Below are 25,084 nucleotides of genomic sequence, written 5' to 3'. Positions count from 1 at the left end.
GTTTGGAATCTTTCCCGTCGGTGTGGATACGTGTAGAGGGACTGTAACTTCAGTCCTAGGTGATTTAGAACAGGCCTCGGATCGAAATAAACTTCAAGTCTCATCGAGAACGAGGTAAGTAACGATTCCCTCGGTGATATACACGATCTTTCGGGTTTTGCGAGTTTGGTTGCGTGTGACGTTTGACTAGGTTTAGATCTTTCTTCCGCTGCATGAAACCTAGTAAACCAAACCCTAGATCGATATGATCGCATGCTAGGAACCCGTAGATAACCCAACAGATCGCACATTCTGCACCCGAATCGCGACACTCAGACCCCTGAAGGATAGTATGGCAAGTACTAGTATTCAGACGTGGTTTGCCAACTTGAGCACCAACATTATGAATACTACCTGAGTTCTTTCTGAGAAAGGTTTTTTATTTCTTTGGGTTTTGTATTGTTCCTTTCAGGGATATATGTCTCGACATTGTGCGAAGCACTTGAACTCAGTGTTAGTACTATTTCATGAATACAATTTCAACCTTTATAAAAAAAACAGTAATATGTGTGTTAACGCAAGAGATAACTACGAAAATGAGTGGATATTACCATCATATTAAATATAGTAACGTCTCTAAAAAAACTTTAAAATTAAATATATTTAATGGGTAAATAAATACCGATAGGAGTGGAGGTTAGCATAAAAAGTAACGTTCCCAAAATAACTACAAAATTATATCGATCGAGTGGTTAAAATCTTGAGTAATTACATTTATTTTTGAAAAACCAAAATAGTCAAGACTTTAACATCGATTAGTAGCAGCCGCTTGATATTTCATCCTTCAATTTATATCTACTGAGTGGAGGTTACATGCAGACTTTATCACCATGGCGAATCATTTGGCCTAATTCAGTTATATCGTTATTGACCATGCGACCCTTTAATCACATTAATGTCTAATAATTAAATAATAGAATAAGCAGAATAACGTTAGCCAACGATCTCAAAGCTCGTCGCTTGCCTCCAACATCAGGCCGTCTTCATTTTATTATAAAATCCCCTCTGTATGTGTCCTCCTAATTTACTAAAAAATATTATTCATATCTGAAAGAAACTCTCGCACAAACAATTTTTCCATATTTTTAAACTATGGCTGCATTTGTATTTGATACTCTTCCTCCTGTCTAATATTTTCTGATCTGTGAGTCGGTCGACCAATGCAACGAGTAGTTGGTCGATTATTAAGGTTTTGGGAAGCTCAAAATGTCAAAAAATGTGGTGAGCTCATGAGTCTCGATTTTCTACTCATCGACGAAAAGGTATACCGAACATCATGTACCATTTTTGACATCTTATTTGTTTATTGTGATCACAAATGTCATTGTTTAATTTACTTAAAATATTCTTGTCTCCGTTTTTTTCATCTATAGTCTACCGTGTTATGGGAAACGTCATGTGGCATGAGAGCTTCTCGGACGTTTATGCAGAATTTATGGAGCCTGGTCCCTCTGATCATTCTCCGTGCATAATCCGTATCCCGATACTTCAGAAAAAGGTAAAAAAGCCCTTCAAGTTTTATCACTTTCTCACACTGCACCATACGTTTACGCAGACAATCAAGAACTCTTGGAACAGTAACAGTTGAGAAGACACTGATCAATTCAAATTATGAAAATCTCTACAAGCACTGAAAGCTTCCCTGCGATCCCTTCGCCACAGACATTTCAGCGACATATCTCAATGTGTCAAATTTGAGACTGAGAAATTACGGCAGGCTCAGTCCGCTTTGTTGTCTTCTCCAACAATCGAGCAAGTGTTTGAGGAGTGCCGAATTCGGAATAAGTGTTTGAGGAGTGTCGAATCCGAAAAAACTGGACACTTCTCTGTGTCGCCGAAGAGTCATTCTATAGGAAACGTTCAAGGATTAGATGACTACAAATGGGTGACAAAAATACATCATACTTCCATAAATTGGTCAAGGGACGAACAACCAGTAACCATATCTACTACCTTGAAAATCAGGGAGGACTCAGACTGAACACCAACCCGAAAATCAAGGATCATGCAGTGGCTTATTTCAGGGGACTGATTGGTAGTCGCGACCCTAACACTTGATGCCCTTCATCAGCTTGGTTGGAACAATTGTTCTACTATTCTAATCCCCCTGACTCAGTGCAAGAACTATTTAGGGTTCTATCTTCCGAGGAAATACAAGCGACCCTCTTCAGCATGACAAACAGTAAAGCTCCAGGCCCAGACGACTTTGCCAAGGAGTTCTTTACGGCAACTTGGGGATCTACTGGTAATGACTTGATAAAAGCAATTCCGAATTTCTTTGAAACAGGTTGTATGCTCGGTCAGCTCAATGCCACCATCACCACCTTAGTTCTAAAGAAGCCGGGAGGAGTGTCATTATCCGACTTCAAGCCGATCAGTTGTTGCAACACGGTATACAAACTCATTTCCACCCTCCTCACCCAACGGCTAAAGTCTATCCTGCAATCTGTGATTTCGCAGAACCAAGGAGCATTCATCAAAGGCAGATCTATGATTGATAATATACTCCTTGCCTCGAAGTTGGTCCGAGATTATAACAAGCCTTCATCTCCTCCGAGTGTGATGCTGAAGATTGACCTACATAAAGCATTTGACACCGTTTGTTGGGAGTTTATCATCAGAATCTTGAAAGCGCTTAAGCTGCCATCAAGATTTATAGCACTACAAAAAAACAGTTATACAGCGACGGAAAAATCCGTCGCAAATATAAAAGAAATCCGTCGCAATTAAGAATTTGCGACGGAATGCGACGGATTTATTTCTATCGGTATAGCGCTGTCGCAAATGTATAACAGTCGTTAATCCGTCGCATTTTTGCGACGGAAAAAATCTGCGTTTTGCAACGGAAAGTGACGGATAAATCTGTCGCAAATTGCGACGGAATTTTTTCCGTCGCATTCCTCGCAAATGTTTTAAAAAATTTTAAAAAAATATAGAAATTTTTTATACTATATATACACACATATATATATTTTCACATACACATACATTCATACACATACATTACACACATACAAATATACATATACATACATACATATATATACACATATTTTCATATACACAAACACACATACACATTCACACATATACACATATATACACATACATAAATACTCATACACATATACATTTCACAAACACATACACATACATATAAACACACACATATACACATATTCATATACACATACAATTACATATACATACACATACATATTCACATTCACATATATATACACATCCACATACATAAACACACACACATACACATTCACACATACATACACATCCACTTACACATATATAAACACACACATACACATTCACACATATATATACACATTCACTTACACACACATACACATACATAAACACACACAAACACATCAAACACACACATATATATATACATAAATACATATATATTACCTTATGGAAGAAACTTGGCGATCTTTGGAGAGATTTAGAACAATTTTGGCGATTTTTATTTTTTTTTGAAAATCTTTGAAGTCTGATGAAGAATACGACTCGTGGTTTTATATTGCGTTTTGCGACGGAATTTTCCGTCGCAATCCGTCACAAAATAAAATTAATTTACGCGCCCAAAATTCAAAAAATTTCGTCGAAAAACGAAACCAAATACATTGCGACAGAAAATTTCGCTGCAATCCATCGCAATTTTTATTTTCCGTCACAAATCATCTATTTCTTTGTTGTGACAGAATTATCTGTCGCAAACCGTAGCAAATTGCGACGGATTTTGCGACTGTTTGCGACGGATAATTTTTTCCACATTCTGTCGTAAAATCGTCACATTCCGTCGCAATTTTCGGTGCGACGGAAATTTCCGTCGCAAATTCCGTCACTATATGCAGGTTTTTTTGTAGTGTAGGTTGGATTAAAGCTTGCATCACTACTCTGAAATTCTCAGTAGCCATTAATGGCGAGTTAGCGGGGTATTTTAAAGGTAGAAGAGGGCTAAGACAAGGTGACCCACTATATGGAGGTTCTATCAAGAATGTTAGACTATGGAGTAAGGCACCATGCTATAAAGGCCCACCCGAAGTGTCGAAACCCTCTAATCTCCCATTTTGCATTCGCGGATGACGTGATGATATTCTCAAAAGCGGACCTGGGTTCAATACATGAAATTAGAAGTGTAATTGCTACTGGGGGTGCTTCTGGGCCGTGGAGGTTAACCAAGAAGGACTATCAACCACTCCTGACTCGAATTAAGATAAAGATGAACTTCTGGGCAAATAAGTTCCTTTCGGCTGCCGGAAAAGTTCTCCTCATTAGCTATGTAATCTATGGTATGATTAACTCATGGAGTTTGGTGTTTGTGCTTCCTAAATTTTTTGTGAGACAGATCAATAGCCTTTGCTCTAACTTCCTATGGATATCCAAAAACTCGGGGACCCTTTGCATCGGATTGCATGGATAGATGTGTGTTGTCCGGGAACCGAAGGAGGATTGGGTCTGCGAAAAATTGAAGACTACAATCTGGTCTTCAGGCTAAAGCTTATATGGATCCTATTTTCTAAATCAAGGTCCTTATGGGTTGCTTGGGTGAAAGCAAATATACTCAAAAAGAGGGGCTTCTGGGGCACGCAACCATCGATGAAGTTTTCTTGGAACCTTAGGAAGCATCTTGGCCTCAAGGACCTTGCAAAGAATCTGCTCAGGTATCAAATTGGAGTCAGGAAAACAGCGAGCTTTTGGCAGGATGTGTGGACTGACCTTGGGCCTCTGATCTCGTTCATTGGTAACCTAGGCCCTATGCAACTCAGGCTACCTAGGGAATCAACTGTTAGCTGAGCCACGACAGGATCAACTTGGAATCTACCTGGAGCAAGATCTGACAGAATCCAACAGTTGCATATGGAGCTAGCAAGGACAGCAGTTCCGGTAGATGATAGAGGATTTGGCATACCGCTATGGAATTTTGCTGAAAACGACTTCCAGCAACAATTCTCATCAACAAGAACATGGAGGCTGATTCGATTAACCAAGCCGTATCATGGCATACTCTAGTTTGGTTTCGCGGATCTATTCCACGTTATGCTTATGTTCAGTGGCAGGCAATGCACAACAGATTGCCGACAAGGATAGACTCCGACGATGGGGCTTGGATTCTGACAGCACTTGCAAGCTCTGTGGTGATGAGGAAGAGTCGCACCATCATCTCTTCTTCAAATGCAGCTTTAGTAGGCAGATTTGGGAACATTTTGCCTCTTCTTGTTGCCTGAACCCACCTGATGGTCTTACGTGTCTTGGCGGGAGCAACATCAGACTAACAATGACAGAAGCTAGATTACTATTTCCAAGCTGATTGCTCAGATTTCGATCTACGAGCTATGGAGAGAGCATAATCATTGCATCCACCGTAACAATGCGAGGACAATTGCGATTGTTCGATGGAAGTTGGTCCGGACGATTCGAAGCTTACTGCTTGCCAGAAAAACAAGTATGTGCAACGATGATGTTGAGATATTGGAACACTACTACTACCTCACCGAGAACATCAGATCGTGAAGTTTGAAGGATATTGCTGACTGTATCAGCTTTTGTACCACTTGCGAATGGTTACCATCCTTTTGTATTTCTGTTTTATGTATAGCTTAGACTGGATGTTAATTTTTTGAGTTATTAATACAAATAATCATTACCAAAAAAAAAATAACACAACAAATAGTAAGGCAGAAAATACCAACGCAAAGGAAAACGTTGGAAAATGTTGAAAATTTTCAACGCTTTTTCATTGAAGATATCACGCTTATCAACGGTTGCCTTGCGTGGTTTGTGTTGAAAATTGGCAACGTTTTTTTAATGTCTGTATATTGGAAATGACGTGTTTTCATGTAATGTTTGTATATATATGTGTATATATATTATATATATGTGTATATTTTCTATTCAATATATGTATCTATTGACTTCTGTATATATGTATATATGCATATATATATAGGTATACATACAAATATATACATATATATATACATATATACATACAAATTGTTTTACAATTTTTATAATTTTAAAATTTAGTATAACTATGAAAATTTTAAAAGTTCGTGATAAATCTTCTAGTTATCTCTAATTTAGATGATTTTTTTGGGAATTTTTCTTTATAATTTTATTTGGATTTTCATAACAAAAATTCGCTTGAATAAAACCATTACCAAAGAAATTCAAAATATATTTTTAATCAATTTGGTTCGGTTTCTTCATATTTTTTTCTTGCTTTTTTTTTGATCTTTCTATTTGGAAAATCGGCCGAAACAGATTTGAGCCCATGGGCTGACACAGATAGGACCGGATTTAGAATTCCATTATCAAATTTAAAGGATCCATTATCGATCGGACGGTGGAGAACGAGAGCTTTATGCGTTGTTTGATCTCCACCGTTGATGACAATATTAAATGATCTAAGCGTCATTTCGCTCTACAACGCAGCTGTGTTCATTTTTAGCTCCTTGGGCGCCGCTCTCTTTCTTATCCCCTTCGGAGAAGGAAGAACCCTAGACATCAAATATCTCAAAGGTAAGAATGGCTTGCTACGAATTTTTCGTTTGTTCTTCTTGTTCCCGTGTTGAACTAGGGTTTTCTGTTCTGTTTTGTGACGACAAGATGAGGCACGAAAAGTGATGGTTAAACTTTCGGATTGAAAATTGAAAACTCGTGTTTGATGTGTAGCTCCATGGAGAATTGCGTTTTGTATGCGTTTGCTTTGATGCATCTGAATCAGTGCGTGTCTGTCTTGGTTGCTCTTGGTGCTGCTGTGTTTCTTAATCCTGTTACAATAAGAGATTTCTGATTTCGGCGACAGAAGATCTAATGGTTCTTCCTTATAATATATGGATCATTACATTGTGTTTTGGTTTTGTTTGATGCTTGCGTTAATGCATTTTGGGGCTTATGGTTTTGTGCTTTTCTGGGTTTCATTTGCACAGATGAATCGGGAAAAGCTGATGAAGATGGCTAACACCGTCCGGACCGGTGGAAAGGGTACAGTGAGAAGGTATATGGATTTAGTAAAATGGCCAAATTACCTTGATGTTTTCTATCATTGGCAGATTTTGTTTCATTAGTCTTTATGATGTCTTGCAATTACTTAATCTAGATTGTGTGCTCTGAGATTAACAGTTTCTAAACAATTATCTTCATTATAGAAAGAAGAAGGCGGTGCACAAGACAACTACAACGGATGATAAGAGGCTTCAGAGCACTTTGAAAAGAATAGGAGTGAATGCCATTCCAGCAATCGAAGAAGTTAACATCTTTAAGGATGATACGGTTATTCAGTTCATCAACCCCAAAGGTAAACTTCAGTTCAAGGTTATCTTGTTACTGTTTTTTTTTTTAATCTTTGAACACAGAGGGTTTGGTTTTAATGGTAATGCAGTTCAAGCTTCGATCGCTGCAAACACGTGGGTTGTCAGTGGTTCTTGTCAGACCAAAAGTATGCCTCTGCCTTCTTATCTACATTGCCACCTTATCTGCCTCTTAAGTATATCTGACCTTTGAATTTTTCCCTGCAGAATTGCAAGACATCCTTCCTCAGATTATCAGCCATCTTGGTATGCACCATTAAGATTTCGTACATGCTTGTGGTATACGATGAACCCTAAATGTGTTTTGTGTATGGATTTTTTCAGGACCCGATAACTTGGACAACCTGAAAAAGCTAGCAGAGCAGTTCCAGAAACAGGCTCCTGGGGTGGGAGCGGCCCCTGGAGCTGGCCAAGGGGAAGATGACGATGATGATGTCCCAGAACTTGTAGCAGGAGAGACATTCGAGGCTGCTGCTGAAGAGGGTCAGCCCAAGGCCGCTGCCGAAGAGGGTCAGCCCAAAGCCGAGGCTTCTTGACTTGAGGAGGTGCTACTGAAAACCGGTCGGATTTACATAATCTATAATGTTTTTGTTGCTCGACCTTTTCGAGCACAGCCAGATTCTTGGTTTTTTTTTTTAATTTCCTGTAATGGTTGCTGACAGAAGGCTGCCTTTATCCCCCTTGATGTTTTGGTCCGGACAAACAGTTCACCTTTCAGAAGATTCGCTTAGTTTTGTAGTGTATCGTCCTCATTACAATCCTCTTCAACCAGGTTGTGATTTTTTTTTATGGGTTTTTGTTCTTTAATTTTGCTCCAGTGCTTGTGAGGGATGCAGCTAAAAGCAAAGGCAAGCCTAGGGGATTGATCACTGTGGTACTGCACCCATTGTGGTTTGTATAATTAGAGCTAGGGTAATAATAATATCTGAATTGGAATCGGATTTCGAATTTTAGAATTTTAAACTTACTGCTGTCAACCATTTTTTTTGTCCTTTTTTTAATTAAATAAAAATGATCTGAGTTTCACCTTTTGTTACCATATATTAAATCTGCAAAGTATTAGCAGAAGGAAAAAAAAAACAAACGGTTCAATCATTTTCATGGGAAATCAAACATCTTGTACATGTTCCAATTATTACACGCATAATTATATTCACAACGACGCTAGATAGCAAGCCATCGTGCATATTTAACCACTTGTTGTGGTCGCAAGTCGCGTTTGGCCCCCGCGTTCCAGATTCTCCTCTTTCTCTTGTTGCTTCAGTGTGTCGTACAGAGGAGCGTTCCACGTTTCGCGAAGCCAGAGGCTCAAAACGCCGCTCAACACAGACGCGACGGCAAAAACAATGAAAGACATCAACGGACTCACCCTCCCCAAAGCGACTAGCAGCGGCGCCGCAGACGCCCCTAACATAAACGCCTGACGCAGAAATGAAACCGCCAAATTCCTCACGTTTGTTGGGAACAACTCGACGCAGTAAACGTACAAAACGTCATAAGCGGTCGAAGACGCCATGAAACCTACCGCTTCAGCCGCAAGCTGCAGGTACTTCGAAACAGCGTTTGCGTTTATAACGCGTGGCAGAGAGAGAACGGCGCAGAGAACACAAGAAACTCCTGCGAGGTACGACGAATTGGAGAATAGCGGACGGCGATTCATTATCCCGAGGAGGATACTACCGATGAAAACCGCCGGAATCTCCATAAGAGCGTTGACTGCAACTGTTAGATACAGATTGAAGTCGAGATTCTCCGAGTTAAGTTGGATTCCGTAGTAGACGAAACCGGTTCCAAACCCGACAAGCATTACCATTACGACCCTTTTCACCGCCCATCTCGTCTTCCACAGCTTCTCGGGCTGCGTCTGATCGTTCGCCGGAATCGGATCGACGAGGCAGAGATCCGCCGGAATCTGCCTACCGTTGAATCTGGCGAGTTTCCTCAACGTTTCTAAAGCTTCCTTGTTGTAACCCTTGACGAGAAGCCACCTCGGGGATTCGAAGGCGAAAGGTAGAAGCAGAACGGCGTAAACGAGCGGCTGAAACGCCATGATTCGGTAGAGATTTCTCCATGATGCCTTCTCCAAGTAAGCGAAGAGAGGCAGAGAGAGAAACCCTACCGTGAAAAAGAAGAAACCGTATTGGCCGACTTGGCCTCTCCATTTTCTTCCGACCACTTCGGTGGCCAGAACGATGCAGCAGGAACCGATTCCCGATCTGAAAAAGCCGTTTGCGCAGCGGAGAAAGGCGTAAACCCAAACGTTGGGCGAGAAGGAGATGGCTAAGGACGTCACGAACGTTAGGAGGCACGAGAGGAGGAGGGTCTTTTTCCGTCCGAGGCATGAATCCGCAAGATATCCATAGACACCAGACCCTTTTCCATCAACACCACAACAACAACAACAACAAAAAAGATTAGGGAAGTCTACTGTTCGATATGAATAGTTTATAATATTTTTTTTGTCAAATAGTTTATAATATTATTATATAGTATATATGTACTACTAATAAAATCATTTCATTTCCGGGCAAGGCCTCGGACCATACCCTCAAAACGGGCCATGAATCTAACGTAAACCTTGCAAGATTACTACTCCCTCTAGTTCTCGAGAGTAAGTGACTTGTTATCATCATCATATTTCATCTATCGAATTCAAGATTACAGGAAATAATGTACCAAAAAGCGAGCCGATGAAGAAGAGTGAAGCGGGAAGGGCAGCAAGAAACTTATGGTCGCAAATGAGGTTCCACTCCGAGACAATGGAGCTTCTCTTTCCGCCAATCCATTCCCATTCTCCGACATCCAATCCGCATAAAGCTGAGGTCTCGAGGTTGCGTTTTCCAATGCTGTGCCCCGAGATTAACCTAGCGGCGGGCTGTGCGTCAGAGAATATTGAGATCAGAGTGGTCTGAGCATCGAAAATCCAAGCGATTGAGACCAAAAGGGCATGAACTATCTGCGCAAAGCCAAGAGAGCCGATGTGTTGTTCGATGGTCTCGTCCACTGTGAGTTCGAATTTGGACACTGCTTGTCTTGTTGTTGTTGATCCTTCTCCTCTTTCCGACACCGACCCGGACTCTCGCGTCATCTCCATGTCGTCCAACGTCTTAATTAATCTATAATGGTTTTTTCTAATGAGTTTGTTTGTTTTTTCATTTTGGTGTCTTGATGTTAAACCACATTTATATAGTTGGTTTGGAAGTGGAGAGGTGTTGTTCTCCCCTGGATAGATAAATATTATTCTATTTGATTATTTTATTTATTTATTTATTATTATTATTGGCGTTTTTGTAAACTAATGTTATATCTTTTATAATTTTGTGCAACGAAATTTTAAATGTAGCTTTCATCATTTTTGTCTATGTAATCTTGCAAGGAATGTATATAAATTATTTTAAACTAAGATGTTTGGCTGCTAATAGCTGTCACATTGCATATAAAATAGTAAAATCGCATCATATTTATTAAGGGTAAATTGTCGAAAAAGCTCGTGTAATATTGTTTTTTGGTCGCGGTTTAACTGTATACTATTTTTTTTACCTAAAAAATTCTATACAACTGAATAATTCAAAAATACATATACACATTCACGTACATATTCACACGCATACTTCGCATACATATACACATGCATATTCAAATACACAAACATAAATATATACATATACACACACACAAATGCACACACGACACATATTAACCAACACACAAAAATAAATAAACACTCATAAATACGCATAGATTACCTTAATTGCAGAATATAACGACTCAACTCCCACCATTGTGGTGAATATGGAAGAATTTTGGCAATTTTCTATTTTCTGAATGAAATTTTTCGAAATTTTTGGATGATTTAGAGGTAAGAGAACATCCTTTTATTTTGGGTTCAAATCCAAACGTGGAGAGTGGCATTTATCCGTACTTTTTCAGTTTCCTAGAGATTTAGTTTAAACTTTTGGATTATAAAAAAATCAAATTCTGAAAAGAAAACGAGTAGCGGTGATTTATTTTGGTTTGCAACGATAATATTCATTACAATCTATCGCATATTTTAAGATGACATATACATGGCATGTCACGACGGTAAAATAAGTATTTGCAACATAAATTTCTATTGTTTGTCGCAAATTTTAAAATTTCTATCACAAATATGTTCATTGATGCGACAGATAATTCCACAACAAACCATCGTTAGTTGCGACTGATTGTGACGAAAACATTTTTCCCTTCATCCCGTCGCGAATCAAATTCCATCACAATTTTATGTTGCGACGATATACATATATATAAATATACATATATACACATATGCATACCTGTATATATACATACATATGTATTTATATATATGTGTATGTGTGTATATACCATATATATGTGTGTATATATATATGTATATGTATATGTATGTATATTTATTGTAATTATTTATTTATTATTAATGTATTTATGTATGTATTGTATGAATTTAATTTTTACTTTAATGTATGATACTATTAGTAACCTTAAGGAGTGGCGGCAAAGCTCTTAATTGATCAACGCGAGTGAACTGCGCTTAGATGAGAGATTTTATTGGTGTTCAGTGTACACTGAGTACAAGATCGAAAAGAATGCTTTGGATGATCCAAACTAGTGTGGGCGAGTGGTTGAGGTGTGTGCCAATGTGTCTTCACGTCAGCGGTTCGATTCATGAGGATGGGGAGAGATATTCACATGGGCTCCCCCGGTCCTCTGGGAAATGTAGTCGGGCCGAAGGCACGGTGAACTTCCGGATTAACAAAAAAAAATGCTTTGGATGGATGTCCGGGCATTGAGAAAGAAGGACGTTTGAAGAGGCGAAATGTTATGTGGTGTTAACGTCGAAAATGACAGATTTTTTTTTTTTTGCTACGTGGACTTCGTTGTTTTGTTTTGTTAAAGGTTGTTGCATTCTCTGTTAAGAAATGTTATGTACAAAGTGTCACTTGCTAAGGCAAAGTAATGCTAAGAAAAATAAATACAACTTTTGCAACATATGATTTAGTGGACTGGGGAGAACCAAATCCACAGTGAAGTAAAAGCAAACGTTGGATGGCTAGCTCGGAGTGCCACCATCTTCTTTCTAAAGCCTTTGTCTGTCTCCCTAACTATCGATGCTTCTGTAAGGAAGACCTGAATATATAACCTTGAGTTTTTTTTTTCCTTTTACAATCCAACACAGTTGATGTTTCATCCAACTACTCAACAGCCAATTCCTGATATGGTCCCAACTGAAAAACGAAATCTATAAACCAATATGTTGCAGTCGTGATCGGTATATGGTTTGAGTTACTTATATATAACTGGGTTATGTAAAATGGATATATTTTTTTATTTCTTTTATGAATAAAGATGTAAAATTGATAGATCGGATCAGACTCGGAACGGACTCAATTTGGATTTAGAAATTTTCGGCTTGGACTTACTTGACCGTATAAAACTTCAGGTTTATATTTGAGGATTTGAAACATATCCCGTTAGAATTTCAGACGGGTTCGGGCCAAATAGGGTTACTATGACTAGTTCATATTACTAGTTGTAACATATCCAAAGCAGTCGACCCTATGTCCTAAAAGTTGCTTGGGCTGTTCCCACAGTTTTAGAGCATAGAGCTGCTGCTAGAAAAAATAAATCATACACCACACCATAGTTTATTTAGGTAAGGTTCTTTTCTAACAAAAACAAACATTTTTTAAATATTTTTTTTTTTGTAATTTACAATCAGTTGCTTTTTATATACTATTTTTTTAAAAAATTATAACCAAAACATTTTACATATTGTAGGCGATCATGTGATATGATGTAAACCATTTTTATTTAATATGAAAACTCCACGGTGTATTTTTTACTCTTAATTTACACAGGTTAAGCTTATGTTAACGAATAATTTGCATAATCTAATTATAACTTCGTTGTTATATAATTCCACAAGAAATAATAATAAAAAATCTAGAAATTGCTTAAGCTAGTTCGAGAAGAAATGTTCTTGTGGATAATGATATATATATATATATATTATTTGTTTATGTATATAATTGGGTGATTAGTTTATTACGAGGTGCGATCACTCCGAGAGTCCATGAACAAAGTGGACTTCCATTTATTTAATTAATTGGATTAGGATATTGCGTGAGGGTTCTTAATTGCTTATGATTCATGCACACCTACGTTTTGGTTTATTTATTCGGATTAATTCGCCTTGGATATCAATATTTTAAGTTAAATTAAACGAGTAAAATAACTAAAAAATAAAAAAATTTAAAATCGAATGAATATAGATTTTTTTATTGAAAAATGTAAAAAAGAAATGAACAGAAATCCGATATATTTACCCATTCTTATACTATAATATGTATATATATGGAGAGAGAATAAACGGAAGCGGGAAAAGAGGGTGAATGTACAAAGAACGCAAAGTGATTACGTTTAGGATTATGGTGTAATCATCACCTCTAAAGACGTGCTCTCATGAGGAATATTCCAACTCTAAGCTCCCCTCTGTCTTGCATTTTGTGATGACGTGGAGCTTAATTTAATTTTGTTTTTTGTTTACGTATAAACATGGATGGATAGAGGAGAGCAAACTCTTGTAGCATATTCTATTTTTATGCCATTATTGGATTCTTCTGTATTTTATTTTAACAATAATGATTAATATAACTAATATTGAGTGGCTCTAACTGGTTTAAAAAATGAGACATTCGGTGAATTTTGAGATTATAAAAAAACAATAATAGTTCATATATATATATATATATAAAGATATACAGTTTGATAAAATAAGTTGAAATATAATGATTTTGATTTGGTTATGTGATTTTCCACTTATAAGTACCAAAATTAATTTTTATTTTTGTTTTGGTATAATACTTATTAAGAATTTCAGATTATCTCAAAATCAAGCAAAATTCTGTGTAAGCTATATAGTATACAATATAACAATAGATTTTGGGTTTGTTAGCTTTTTTTTCGCATTTGGAATTTTGACATTTAAAAATGTTATACCTATTCGACTTTATATCAGATTTGTTAGATTTTTATTAATTGAAATCTTTATTTTTTTTTAAAAGAAAATTCATTTCATTTCATTATTTTTTTGTATTAGAGTTGGATTCGATTATTTTTAATGAAAATTACACTAAAACAAGATTTAGAAATTGGATTAGATTCGGTTATAAATAGAAATAATTCGATTTTTTCCAGTTTGGTAAATCTGAATTGAAATTCCAAATATATATATGCAAGAAGAATTGGTACGTTTGGCACCAAAACGTAAGAAGCTATGGATGAGAAAGACACTACCGGTAGTGGTAGAACTGGTTCCGACACGACATACTGTTTTCGTTTTTTTTTTGGTGCAATACCGAGTTGTCCAATAGATGGTTATTCCATTATAATTAGTGGATCACACATTTATCTTTTTATAATTATTATTATTTTATTTTTATGGTAATTAATTAATGGTGGAAGAGAATTAGAGGAAAAAACAGTCAGATGTTTAGGCATAAGCTTTACGTATGACGACAAAAACACACATCGATTTTGTTTCTCGAATGAATAGTTCTGTTTACATAAAAAAAAAATTATAAAACGTCACTAAAGAATCAAATTCCTTTATATTATAAGGTAATCGTCGACCGTCGTTATCGATTTATTGCAATTTGAGGTGTTGGTTTCTCCTTGGAGCTTACGTTTTATGATTAGGACCTTTTTTTTTATTATTGGTGCAATTCTGGCTGTGTATTCCGTTTTGTACAGTGTTTTCTTAAGGAACCTTCGGAACGAGAACGAGGAAGAGAGTTCCGAAGGGAAAGACGTCATCGTTTTACAACTCAGGGATATTTTGGTAATTTAACGAGTTGAAGAGATTTATTTTTTTTGTCAAAAAAAACTTAATGATGTTGAGAGTGGGATTTGAACCCACAAAAATTCATGGTTCGAACACAATATATAGCAACAATAGCAGTCGGAACCTGAACATGATGCACTTGTTCGCTGCAAATGGAAGGAGACTGTAATTAGGTTAGTGAAAGTCAGAGTCCATAAACTCAAATAAAAATGACTTTCTGAACCCTATATTAATTGAAGAGATTTATTTGTGAAAACATCGTCATTTTCGAGAAGTAAAATGAACATCAAGATTTACCCATGTTTGCAAATCCATGTGTTCGATTTCAGTTCTATGTTTTCTTTCATTCTCGGTCGCATATGAAGTAGTTATTCGTCAAGTTCTCGAACTTGTGCCAGATATGAACGACCGAAATAATAGAATTTTGATGCGTAAGTGAATTTTGAAAAGTAAAGTATTGATGGAAGCGCATATTCGCGAAACGCCGAAAGAATTTCACCGGCATCACTGCCTATGGGGATGGAACAGATTCTACAACTATAACGAGGATCAAATGGAAAGGATATGGGGTATTTGGGGTCTATCCTTCGTAATAATTAGGGGTGGATACAGATGAATATCCATATTTTTCAAAATATTTTTATCTCAGTTTCGATCTCATTGGATTATTATCTACCATAGAATAAAGGAAAATAAAATGAAAAAAAAATAAATTAAAAAAACGAAAGAGAAAAGAACATAATTACTTTTATTATTATATTATAATGAAAATAACTCACATATTTATAGAAAAATTAACAAACAAAATAAAAAGAAAATATAGATACAATAGAAATAAATCAGATACATAATATTTAATATAATAATATTGTATCTATTATTATTTTCGATCATATCTCAAAATCTAATTTTACTTCCATCATATATTCATTTTCCTATTTTAAAATAGAAGACATAAATATACAAAATAAAAGCAAATAACATCTAACTACAAGTTTGACAAACATAATCCAAAGCAATCCCATAGATCAGTAACCGACTTCCATGGCTAAACCATGACTAATACCAAACAAGTACAACACTCATAAGTTAACCGAACAATCTTCCTCTGAAGCAAAGTCATCAGAGAAACTCATAAAAGCCAACACATGCCTTATTGTATATGCCAACATATTTTCGATGAATTTCATACGCTAGCTTCTGTTATCATTCAACAACTAGCTTCTATTATATGCTATACTCTTATGGCAGTTTCATCCATCATATGATTTTTTGTCCCCATAGATGGAAGGAACTCTCGAATGAAGGAGAGAGAAAGCGAGATGGGGAGCAAATCACTTACAAAAAAAAAAAAACTAGTTGAACTCATGCTAAATGTTATAAACCGGAGAAAACCGGTTTTTTCCTTGGAATCAATAGCCGGACGAGTGATTTAGCTTTTAGCAATAGTGATATGGGCCATTCTATTTTGGGCTGAGGCCCATCATATGCAAACAAATCCAATTAAGATTAAACCGGAATTTCCAATTTGCAAACCGGAGATACTACCGTACCAACGGTGCTGTCTCGGTCTCTGACCTGCAAACCAGCGAGAGGAGGATAATGGGAACTTCTCCGGCGATTTTCTCCGGTTGTCTTTTAGTTATACCTCTCCGTACCTTCGGAGTCCGTTTCGCCGTCGAATCTTTCCCCCTCCGGCATTCGATATTGGCTTGTACGAGCCGTCTCGTTTCGGAGAAACCCAGTTGGAGATGGAGCTGCTGCTGCAAATGTCGGAGAGGAGGAGAAAATGGGTACACGAGAGAAGAACCTCTGATTGAAGGAGAAGACTACATCGTGGTTAATTTCTATAGCTTTGTGCTAATCCGTGACCCTGTAGCTGAGGTTGAGAAACACCTTGCATTCTTGAAGGTTCGTCTGGTTTTGTCGATCTTCGTGTGAAAGGATGGTGGTTTTCTCTTATAGAACTGGGGAGTTTCCCCATTGATCTTACAAATTTTTAGTGGAATTGTGTTCGTGGGATCTTACAAGTTCTTGGAGGAATTATGTTCGTGCTTTAGAGAGTGGTGATATTGAATTTGAAAAGACGCAACGAACTAATAAGATAAGATTTAGGATTTTTTTTCCTTAGGTAGATTTAACCTTAACCATAAATGGAATATAATTCTTGGGATTTATGTTACCAAAGATTCTGAAACAACCGAGAATCATTGAGCACAATTGTTTTCTTGTTTCGATAAATCGATGTTTTGAAGTGGTTTTCGGCATTCAGGAGTTGGACATCCATGGTCGGATATATCTTAATGAACAAGGAATCAATGCACAGGTGCTGTTCTGTTCTCCTCTACAAGTGTATTATCCAACTTTCTGTCTGTGTGTAGTGTACAATACATCTCTTAATGGCATATATTCAATCGAATTACAGTGTCTGGGAAAGGCAAGCATTTTGTTTGCGATAAACATTTCACCAATATATACGGGTATACATGAATATTATGTGACGATATTATTCTGAATGTAGCCCTGCGTTGTGTTTCGGCTTTTCCACCATTATATATGGGTATTCACTTCAGTGGTTTCATATACATCTGCAGTACAGCGGGCCATCGAAAGAGGCTCTTGCTTATGTTCAGTGGCTTAGAGGAGATGAAAGATTCTCCGATGTGCTCGTCCAGACATCACCTGCTGTAAATGGGCATGCATTTCCCAAGTTGAAGCTTCGATACAAACCCTCCCTAGTACAGGCAAGCCACGTCCTAGAACACCAACTTAATTTAGATTCATAACTTCATGGATCATGTGGAAAAATTTGCACTTTGGGCACACACAACAGCCAATGCCTAGATATAGTGTTTCATACATACATGTTTGTTTCATACATACGTGATCAATATAATCACGCCTGTATTGTTATATTGTATTGTCTGAAAGGACTTTGTCCTTAGATGCTTTGTTTTTCCTTTTCTCATACACAGTATGAAGGAGGAATTTCACATCTTCCACTACTTGATCCGTCAATGCGGGCAAAACCCTTAGAGCCGTCCGAATGGAGAAGAAAGCTGGAACAAGTGATGGATAATGGTGAAGCAGCATCACCTTCAACCGTTGGCAGCAACTGCATATTGTTGGATGTCAGAAATGGTATTTGTTTTCTTTTTTTTTTCTTGTTGTTTTTTTCGTTTTATATTTACAGGACTGAATAACCATGCTCAAATCCTCAGTGGTTTTCCGATTTTGAGTGTGTGGTTCCTCTAATGGAGTCGGGAATTGCTCTTGTTTCGGACCCATGTACTGATCAGTTTCTCAAGTTTTTTCAAAACCGATTGTATTTTATTTTGAACAGGTTATGAGTGGGATATCGGTCATTTTCGTGGGGCACTCAGGCCCGAAGTTGATTGCTTCCGAAGCACTTCCTTTGGGCTATCCGAAGAAAAGGTACGTTGTTGAACATAAGGATAAGACAACAGGAAAGTCTGTTCAATGGATCGCATATTCATGGAGTATCGAGTTTGTGTTGGCTACCTCGTGTCCTAATGTGGACACAACTTATTGGATATCATAAAGTACTGGAAGATGACTCGGGGACGAAATGCTTTGCTCATGTCCAGGATGCTCCTCCAGAATCAGACCCTTTGACAAACGTTGATAAAGAAAAGACAGATATACTGATGTACTGTACTGGAGGTATACGTTGCGACGTATATTCAACAATTCTGAGGTAACAACTGTACTTACCGGCTTGAATTATTTGTTCATTCCTCTTGGAAACATGTATTATCTTTCTTGAGGAGCTACGAAATCTCTTTCAGACAGCGGGGTTTCAAGAACTTGTATACACTCAAGGGAGGAGTTTCTCATTATCTAGAGGAACAAGGCACGGCCGAATGGGTTGGGAATCTGTTCGTATTTGACTCCCGTCTCTCTCTTCCACCGTCTGCCTACAGTAACAGACCCGTGGATGCAACCTCAAGCAATCCTGTCTTCGCAAGATGTTATATCTGTGATTCACAAGTTAACGAATTGAGACATCGGAACTGTGCTAACCTTGACTGCAATCTGCTTTTCTTGTGAGTTCCATTATGCTTTCTTTCCCAATTTAGTTACAGAAAGATTACGAGGGTTTTCATTGTTTCTTACCAATCGTATCTTCATCTGCTACTCAGATGCTGTGCAGATTGTGTTGTTGGCTTGAAGGGTTGCTGTTGCCCGAAATGCACCACTGCTCCCCGACTTAGACCTGTCTTATACGGAGAACGAAGGTATCGGAAATGGCACATATACCGTGATTCAAACGTGCAAAACCCACCGTCGGTGTGATCCCCCGGAGCCGTGGTTATGCAAGTTACTCATGCCTTGTTACCTTAAATGAGTGCCGTGTAAGAAATGCTCGATCAAGAGTGTTCTCTTATTAAACCAACCCATTCGGCTTATTTTAATTAATGGATTGGGGTAACCCAAACCATTAATAATGTAATAAAAAATAAATGGGTTGGATTAACCCTATTAACTAATTTAAACCCAACTAATCCATTTATTCTAATTAATTTATTAATTAATATATTTTGATTGGATTCGTTTTGATTTGTTTCAATTCAAATTCGTTTTTATAAACCTTTCAATTTATATTCGATTAAGATTTGGCTTCCACACCGAATTTCGTTCGAATTCAGCCAAAAGATTATGTTTGATTGAGATTTGATCTGAGTTCAGTTCTTATAAATAATTTTGTAGATTCATACTCGTTTCAGATTCGGTTTTTGCATAAAACTTCGTTCGATCTGGATTTGATTCGAGTTCAAACATAGTATTGGGTTCGATTCGATTCAATTGGAATTTAGTTTTTACATATGATTTTGTCTGATTCAGATTCAATTTTTAAATAGGATACTGTTCGATTCAGATTCAATTAGAATTCGGATGTAGGATTACGTTCGATTCACATTCTGTTTTAAATATAATTTCGTTCGATTCATATTCGATTATTATATATTCAAATAATTTAGGTTAAGAGTAATGAGTTTATTGGATTTAATGAATTTATCCATTAAATCCATAAGCCAAATAGGTTAAATTCATTAACCCATTTAATAAAATTAACCAAATGGGTTTAACTAAAAAAAATATTATTATTATTGGTTGGGTTGGGTTAATCCATTTAACTCAACTCAATTGACATCTATATGTAGCGAAATCAATTTCAGAAGATATGAAAGACATTTCAACAAAACGTATCTTCTGAGCAGTAGAAGTTGGTGAATTGATGAGATAGTTCGACTACTATTTCGGAAAGAACTAATACCCTATGCTTTTGAGGAACCCAGGATATAAAAGTTTTTGAGAACTTACGTTTCAATCCATAAATGTACAAACAAATCTTATAGCAAAAACATTGTATTATTTTTCAAAAAAAAAAAAAACTTTCAATGTTAGAACCTTTCATATTTTTTTTTTTGCAAAAAACTACAGTTCACAAACACACATACATTACACACACACTTATAATTACATAAATACATCTATACACATAATTCGACTCCCTTTCAACAATGCTTTGAAACCGATCCAATTGATTAAAGAAAATAAAATTGCAATGAATTTTTTATAACCTTCAATGTTATTTTTATAGAGCAACCATTAGTAATCGATAGAAACTGTTTTTACAACTCCATCCATAACTTTCAGTCTTTACAACTTTTCAAAACTGAAGGAATTTCCTAGGCTTTAATTCCAAAGTTCACAACTCAGACACTAACCTATTCTAGGGTGCGGAAAATTAAATTCACAGTTTAAAACTAAGTCCTAGAACAGAAAAAACTGTAAAATCGTGCACACATGTTATAGTAAAGGAGATCTTGAAAGAGATACTAACTTGTAGACGAACGAAAGCTGCCTTGCGAAGAGACAATAACACCACCAAAAGTGTCATAGAAGAAGGGCAACACTCTATACAAGTTATTAAATTTCCCTATGGGTTTCTAACATGCGATCAAATCGATGTAGGTTTGGTTTTTAGGTTTCACGTAGTAGAAGGAGCAATCAAAACCTATTCACGGAACCAATCATGCAAACCCAAAAGAACGTGTGTCTTAGTGAGGGAATCGATACTTAACTCGTTCCTAAAGAAATGTGAAGTACAAATCAATTCAGACCCTATTTTTGATCACTTAGGACTGAAGTTACAGTCCTTTTACATGTATCAACCGATGGAAAGGATTCCAAACGATTTGGAACGTATCTGATAGAATTTGTAAAGAGAAAAGTATCTCAGAGATACGAGATCGAATCCCAATAGTTAGAACGCAAGAGAATGGCTTCTCTAGGTCTCTCAAAGGTGTCTCTCAATTTTGGAGCATGGTTATCTAAGTTAGGATAAGTTTCAATGGAAAAAATAAGTTTCAAAACTCTAAAATCTGAAAATTGATAATTTTCCGGACAGCGGTCCGCCGGACCAAACCACTTCAATTCGAGCTGACCACAACTCCGGTGTGCCAGAACTGAGGGTTGGTCCTGGTCCAACCAGATCTTGGTTAGCTGGACCAAGCTTACTCACTTTTAGGTTGATTGTCGCTCTGGTCTACCAGAACTAAGGGCTGATCCGGGTCTAACCAGATCTTGGTCAGCCGGACTAAGCTCACTCACTTCCTGGTGGATTGATCTCTCGGTCCATTTCTTCGTTGTAGGCTGTTCTATGCTGACCAACTCTTGGTCTGTCGGACCAGACCTGGACAAATTAACACGGATTGACTTGCGGTCCAAAATTCGATTCGAACGTGGTCCGGGACAGACCAAACTTGGTAAGCTCTGGACCAACACTATGAGAACTCATTCTCAACACGTTTCGATCGAATTCCAATTCCATCATCCGGATTCTTCACATGTAGTTCATCCCTAATGGTGTGTGATCCTATAAGCTCATTCGCAGTGGCAGTATATATCTTAGGAAAACATTCACGAACTACAAGTCATGGTTAGTCTCTAGCAGGACGCTATGGCCACCCAACTTGAATTAAGTTAGAGGTGATCTAACCAAGGGAGTAATAGCTCGAGATCTGACTAGTCGGTCCAGAGACTGGATCGGTCGGTCTGGCTTTTATCTTGAACCAGACCGCAACTGTTGCTCCGGAAGCTGGACCGATCCATGGGTCTGGACCGGTTGGTCTGGCCAAGTCTGGACCGGTCAGTCCAGCCCTGTGGATCGGTCGGTCTGGACTATTTCAGCTCGGGATTTTTTGTCTCTTTCTCGCGCACTTGTCCTTCCCTATATGTGTGATCCTATAGACTCATCCGGAATAGCAGTAAGACGCAGAATCTCTATTCCTGTAATACAAGTCATAGGCGGTCTCTAACAAGACACTATGACTACCTAATCCGAATAGAGTTGGTCTCGTGATCTAACGAAAGCCACTAATAGTCCATAGAATGATCCCTTTGTAACGCGATATCATATGTCGAACATAAGACATGGAGCCAGCTATTTTATCAGATTCGATTGCTTTTCTCGTTCGTTGATTTAACTGAAACATCATATGACTTATCATCGGATTGTGCATATCTCAGTCTGAACTCACTCGAGGGGCCCAAGTAATCTCTCTCTCGGGAACATAAGTACAAATTATGTATTGACTATCTACTTTCCGAAACATGATTCGTGTCATATCCAAGAGAAGCCGTTATAATCTTTCTATTACGCAAAACATTTGACGCAATCAAAGTATGATACTCCTCATGTAGGAAACCGTAAACATCTCAGGTCAAAAGATCTAATCATGAACCTATCACATAAGATTCAAGTCATGACTCATGTCCATGTGACAATCTCATGCGGTTCATCCAGTACTTCATTCCAAATCAATACCCATGACTGTGATCTGTATCCAATACACTTGATCATCTGTATAATCAACTATCACACCTCATAATAGTCTTATTATATTATCATTCTCACAATAATACACGTATAGGGAATTTAAGATCGTTTATAACGATTCACGAATTTTCTTACTCATCAAATATACAAAACGAATAAAGAAAAAAAACATTCATTCACTTAACCAAAATCATGAATCTGTCAATACAAAATATCTCAGTACTCATATCGTAAAGCAACATGTAGAGCACCTAAACCAACAAGTCATACAAAACGAATATAGCTATCTATATCCCCGTTATAACGTGCATAGGAAGTCTAGTGAGTTGTATTTTGTCTTCATGGTCCAAACATCTTTTATAGATTTCAAAAGAACATGAAAAGTCAGCGCAAAATGATGCAGGACAAAATTCAAATAGGAGTTGAGTCCGAGCGTGCAAGGCGTCCGGATCGAGCGTCGTCATCAAATTTGTCCTTTTTTCTTTCGACAGGCATTCGTCTAAAATGCAACATGGTGTTCAAACGGACTGAGCTACATTCGATCAAACTATACCTGGTTCGACTGAATGACTTCCAGTGACCTTATCAGGACTGCCTGGTTTCTTGTCTATGAACTAAAACAATAGATGACTCTCATCTAAGTGCAACCATGTATTTCCATAGTTCATCTCATTCTGAAGGGCCCAACGATATTTTTCTCAATACAAGAAAGCCAAATCTTATCTACACTACCTATTATCCTCTACATGATTCATAACGCATCTGAACACAACTATTATGGTTCTTTGACTCTTCAAAATATGCTACTTCTCATGTTGGATACCGTGTAGGGTTACTCTACGGTTTTCTAACATGCGAATTTATCAAGACGAGCTAGGCTTGACTTCTAGGTTTCATGAAGTGCAATGAATAAATCAAATCTAACATCAAACCAATTACACACATTGAAGTATTGTGTATATCACCGTGAGAATCAATAACTTACCTCATTTTTTAAGAATTTGAAGTGAAATCGATCTAAATTAGACTGTTTTAGTCTCCTATGACTAAAAACACAACCTCTTTACATGTATCCACACATGCGGAAACTCGAATGCTTTGAAACTGATCTATTAGGATCAGTGAGGAAATAAGGTCTCAAAGACTTGAAATCCAATCCTAAGACCTATCTAAGAGTTCTCTTGTTCTATTCTAAGTCTAGGCGGTGTCTTCAGGACTTAAATTAAGTTTGAAACCCTAAAAATTGGAAAGAAGGAATTTTCCTGAGAATTGATCTAGCCTGGGCCAGGACTGATTCGATATGGATCAACTCCCGCGAAAAGCCCAATCTAAAAACACTTTTTGGGTCATGTTGTTGTTTAGGCTTGGACACATCTGATCCGGTCTGGATTAAAACTAATCTGGTCTACATCAAATCCCTGAGAGCATTTCTCGACCCATATTTGATCTCAAACACCTTCTGGCTCAAGCCACTCTCGTTTTGATCTAGTTCAAATTAGTTTTGATCTGGTCTGGGTCAATTTTCTGAGAGTTTCTTGGATATCCTGATTTGACCCGACAATCATTTGTTCGATCATATCCAATTACAAATTTTTGATACTTCACGTGTGAATCCATCCATTGTGTATGACCATATAGGCCCATTCGCAGTGCAATGGCAATAGCTTCAGGAACCATTCCTAAGCTGCAATTCATGGTTAGTCTCTAACAAAATGCCATGCCCTTTCACATTGAATTGAGTTAGATATGATCTAACCAATGCAATAATACCTCGAGTTCTGATCCATTGTTTTGCGATATCATATGAGAGAATGGAACCAAGAACCCTTCAAGTTTAACAACTTTCTCGTTTGATAAATCGACTAACAAGATAAATGAACCATTCATCTATAAAACCACTATTTACAAGGAAACCATAATATATATATATATATATATATATATATATATATATATATCTTGAAAAAAAGA

The 25,084-nt window shown here is 37.3% G+C and overlaps 3 protein-coding genes across 4 annotated transcripts; 2 read left to right on the top strand and 1 right to left on the bottom strand.

Annotated features, from left to right (window-relative positions):
* The first annotated feature begins 6,500 nt into the window (after positions 1-6,500).
* Positions 6,501-8,327, top strand: LOC104810634 (nascent polypeptide-associated complex subunit beta). 2 transcript variants are annotated; one of them, XM_010536981.1, is made up of 7 exons: positions 6,501-6,588; positions 6,999-7,066; positions 7,218-7,366; positions 7,451-7,507; positions 7,587-7,625; positions 7,704-7,924; positions 8,198-8,327. In XM_010536981.1, exons 2-6 carry the CDS (start codon positions 6,999-7,001, stop codon positions 7,913-7,915), a joined length of 525 nt encoding a protein of 174 aa, XP_010535283.1. In that variant the 5' UTR covers positions 6,501-6,588; the 3' UTR covers positions 7,916-7,924; positions 8,198-8,327. The 2 variants fall into 2 exon arrangements, with proteins under 2 accessions (XP_010535283.1, XP_010535282.1); XM_010536980.1 differs by lacking the exon at positions 8,198-8,327 and having other exon boundaries at positions 7,704-8,168.
* Positions 8,328-8,452: 125 nt separating this feature from the next.
* Positions 8,453-10,544, bottom strand: LOC104810633 (organic cation/carnitine transporter 1). The gene is made up of 2 exons (XM_010536979.1): positions 10,056-10,544; positions 8,453-9,752 (listed from the first exon to the last, which is right to left on the bottom strand). Exons 1-2 carry the CDS (start codon positions 10,471-10,473, stop codon positions 8,569-8,571), a joined length of 1,602 nt encoding a protein of 533 aa, XP_010535281.1. The 5' UTR covers positions 10,474-10,544; the 3' UTR covers positions 8,453-8,568.
* Positions 10,545-16,803: 6,259 nt separating this feature from the next.
* Positions 16,804-19,771, top strand: LOC104810632 (rhodanese-like domain-containing protein 8, chloroplastic). Its single transcript, XM_010536978.1, has 8 exons — positions 16,804-17,157; positions 17,519-17,572; positions 17,841-17,990; positions 18,222-18,387; positions 18,590-18,681; positions 18,855-18,964; positions 19,056-19,313; positions 19,410-19,771. The coding sequence occupies exons 1-8, from the start codon at positions 16,849-16,851 to the stop codon at positions 19,561-19,563; spliced, it is 1,293 nt and encodes a 430-aa protein (XP_010535280.1). The 5' UTR covers positions 16,804-16,848; the 3' UTR covers positions 19,564-19,771.
* The last annotated feature ends 5,313 nt before the right edge of the window (positions 19,772-25,084 follow it).

This window comes from Tarenaya hassleriana, unplaced genomic scaffold, assembly GCF_000463585.1.
Source record: "Tarenaya hassleriana unplaced genomic scaffold, ASM46358v1 Cleome180, whole genome shotgun sequence".
Taxonomy (NCBI): Eukaryota; Viridiplantae; Streptophyta; class Magnoliopsida; order Brassicales; family Cleomaceae; genus Tarenaya; species Tarenaya hassleriana.
This window is presented reverse-complemented; position numbering and strand designations above follow the sequence as displayed.

What these genes read in the sequence shown, in the direction of transcription:
- LOC104810634 (XM_010536981.1), top strand. Translation starts at nt 6,999, where the DNA reads ATGAATCGGGAAAAGCTGATGAAGATGGCTAACACCGTCCGGACCGGT. An exon ending in TGGTTCTTGTCAGACCAAAA is followed by an intron (nt 7,508 to 7,586) that starts GTATGCCTCTGC and finishes TTTTCCCTGCAG; the next exon opens with AATTGCAAGACATCCTTCCT. An exon ending in TCAGATTATCAGCCATCTTG is followed by an intron (nt 7,626 to 7,703) that starts GTATGCACCATT and finishes GGATTTTTTCAG; the next exon opens with GACCCGATAACTTGGACAAC.
- LOC104810633 (XM_010536979.1), bottom strand. Translation starts at nt 10,473, where the DNA reads ATGGAGATGACGCGAGAGTCCGGGTCGGTGTCGGAAAGAGGAGAAGGA. An exon ending in CTTCATCGGCTCGCTTTTTG is followed by an intron (nt 9,753 to 10,055) that starts GTACATTATTTC and finishes TTGATGGAAAAG; the next exon opens with GGTCTGGTGTCTATGGATAT.
- LOC104810632 (XM_010536978.1), top strand. Translation starts at nt 16,849, where the DNA reads ATGGGAACTTCTCCGGCGATTTTCTCCGGTTGTCTTTTAGTTATACCT. An exon ending in AACAAGGAATCAATGCACAG is followed by an intron (nt 17,573 to 17,840) that starts GTGCTGTTCTGT and finishes ATACATCTGCAG; the next exon opens with TACAGCGGGCCATCGAAAGA. An exon ending in ACAAACCCTCCCTAGTACAG is followed by an intron (nt 17,991 to 18,221) that starts GCAAGCCACGTC and finishes TCTCATACACAG; the next exon opens with TATGAAGGAGGAATTTCACA.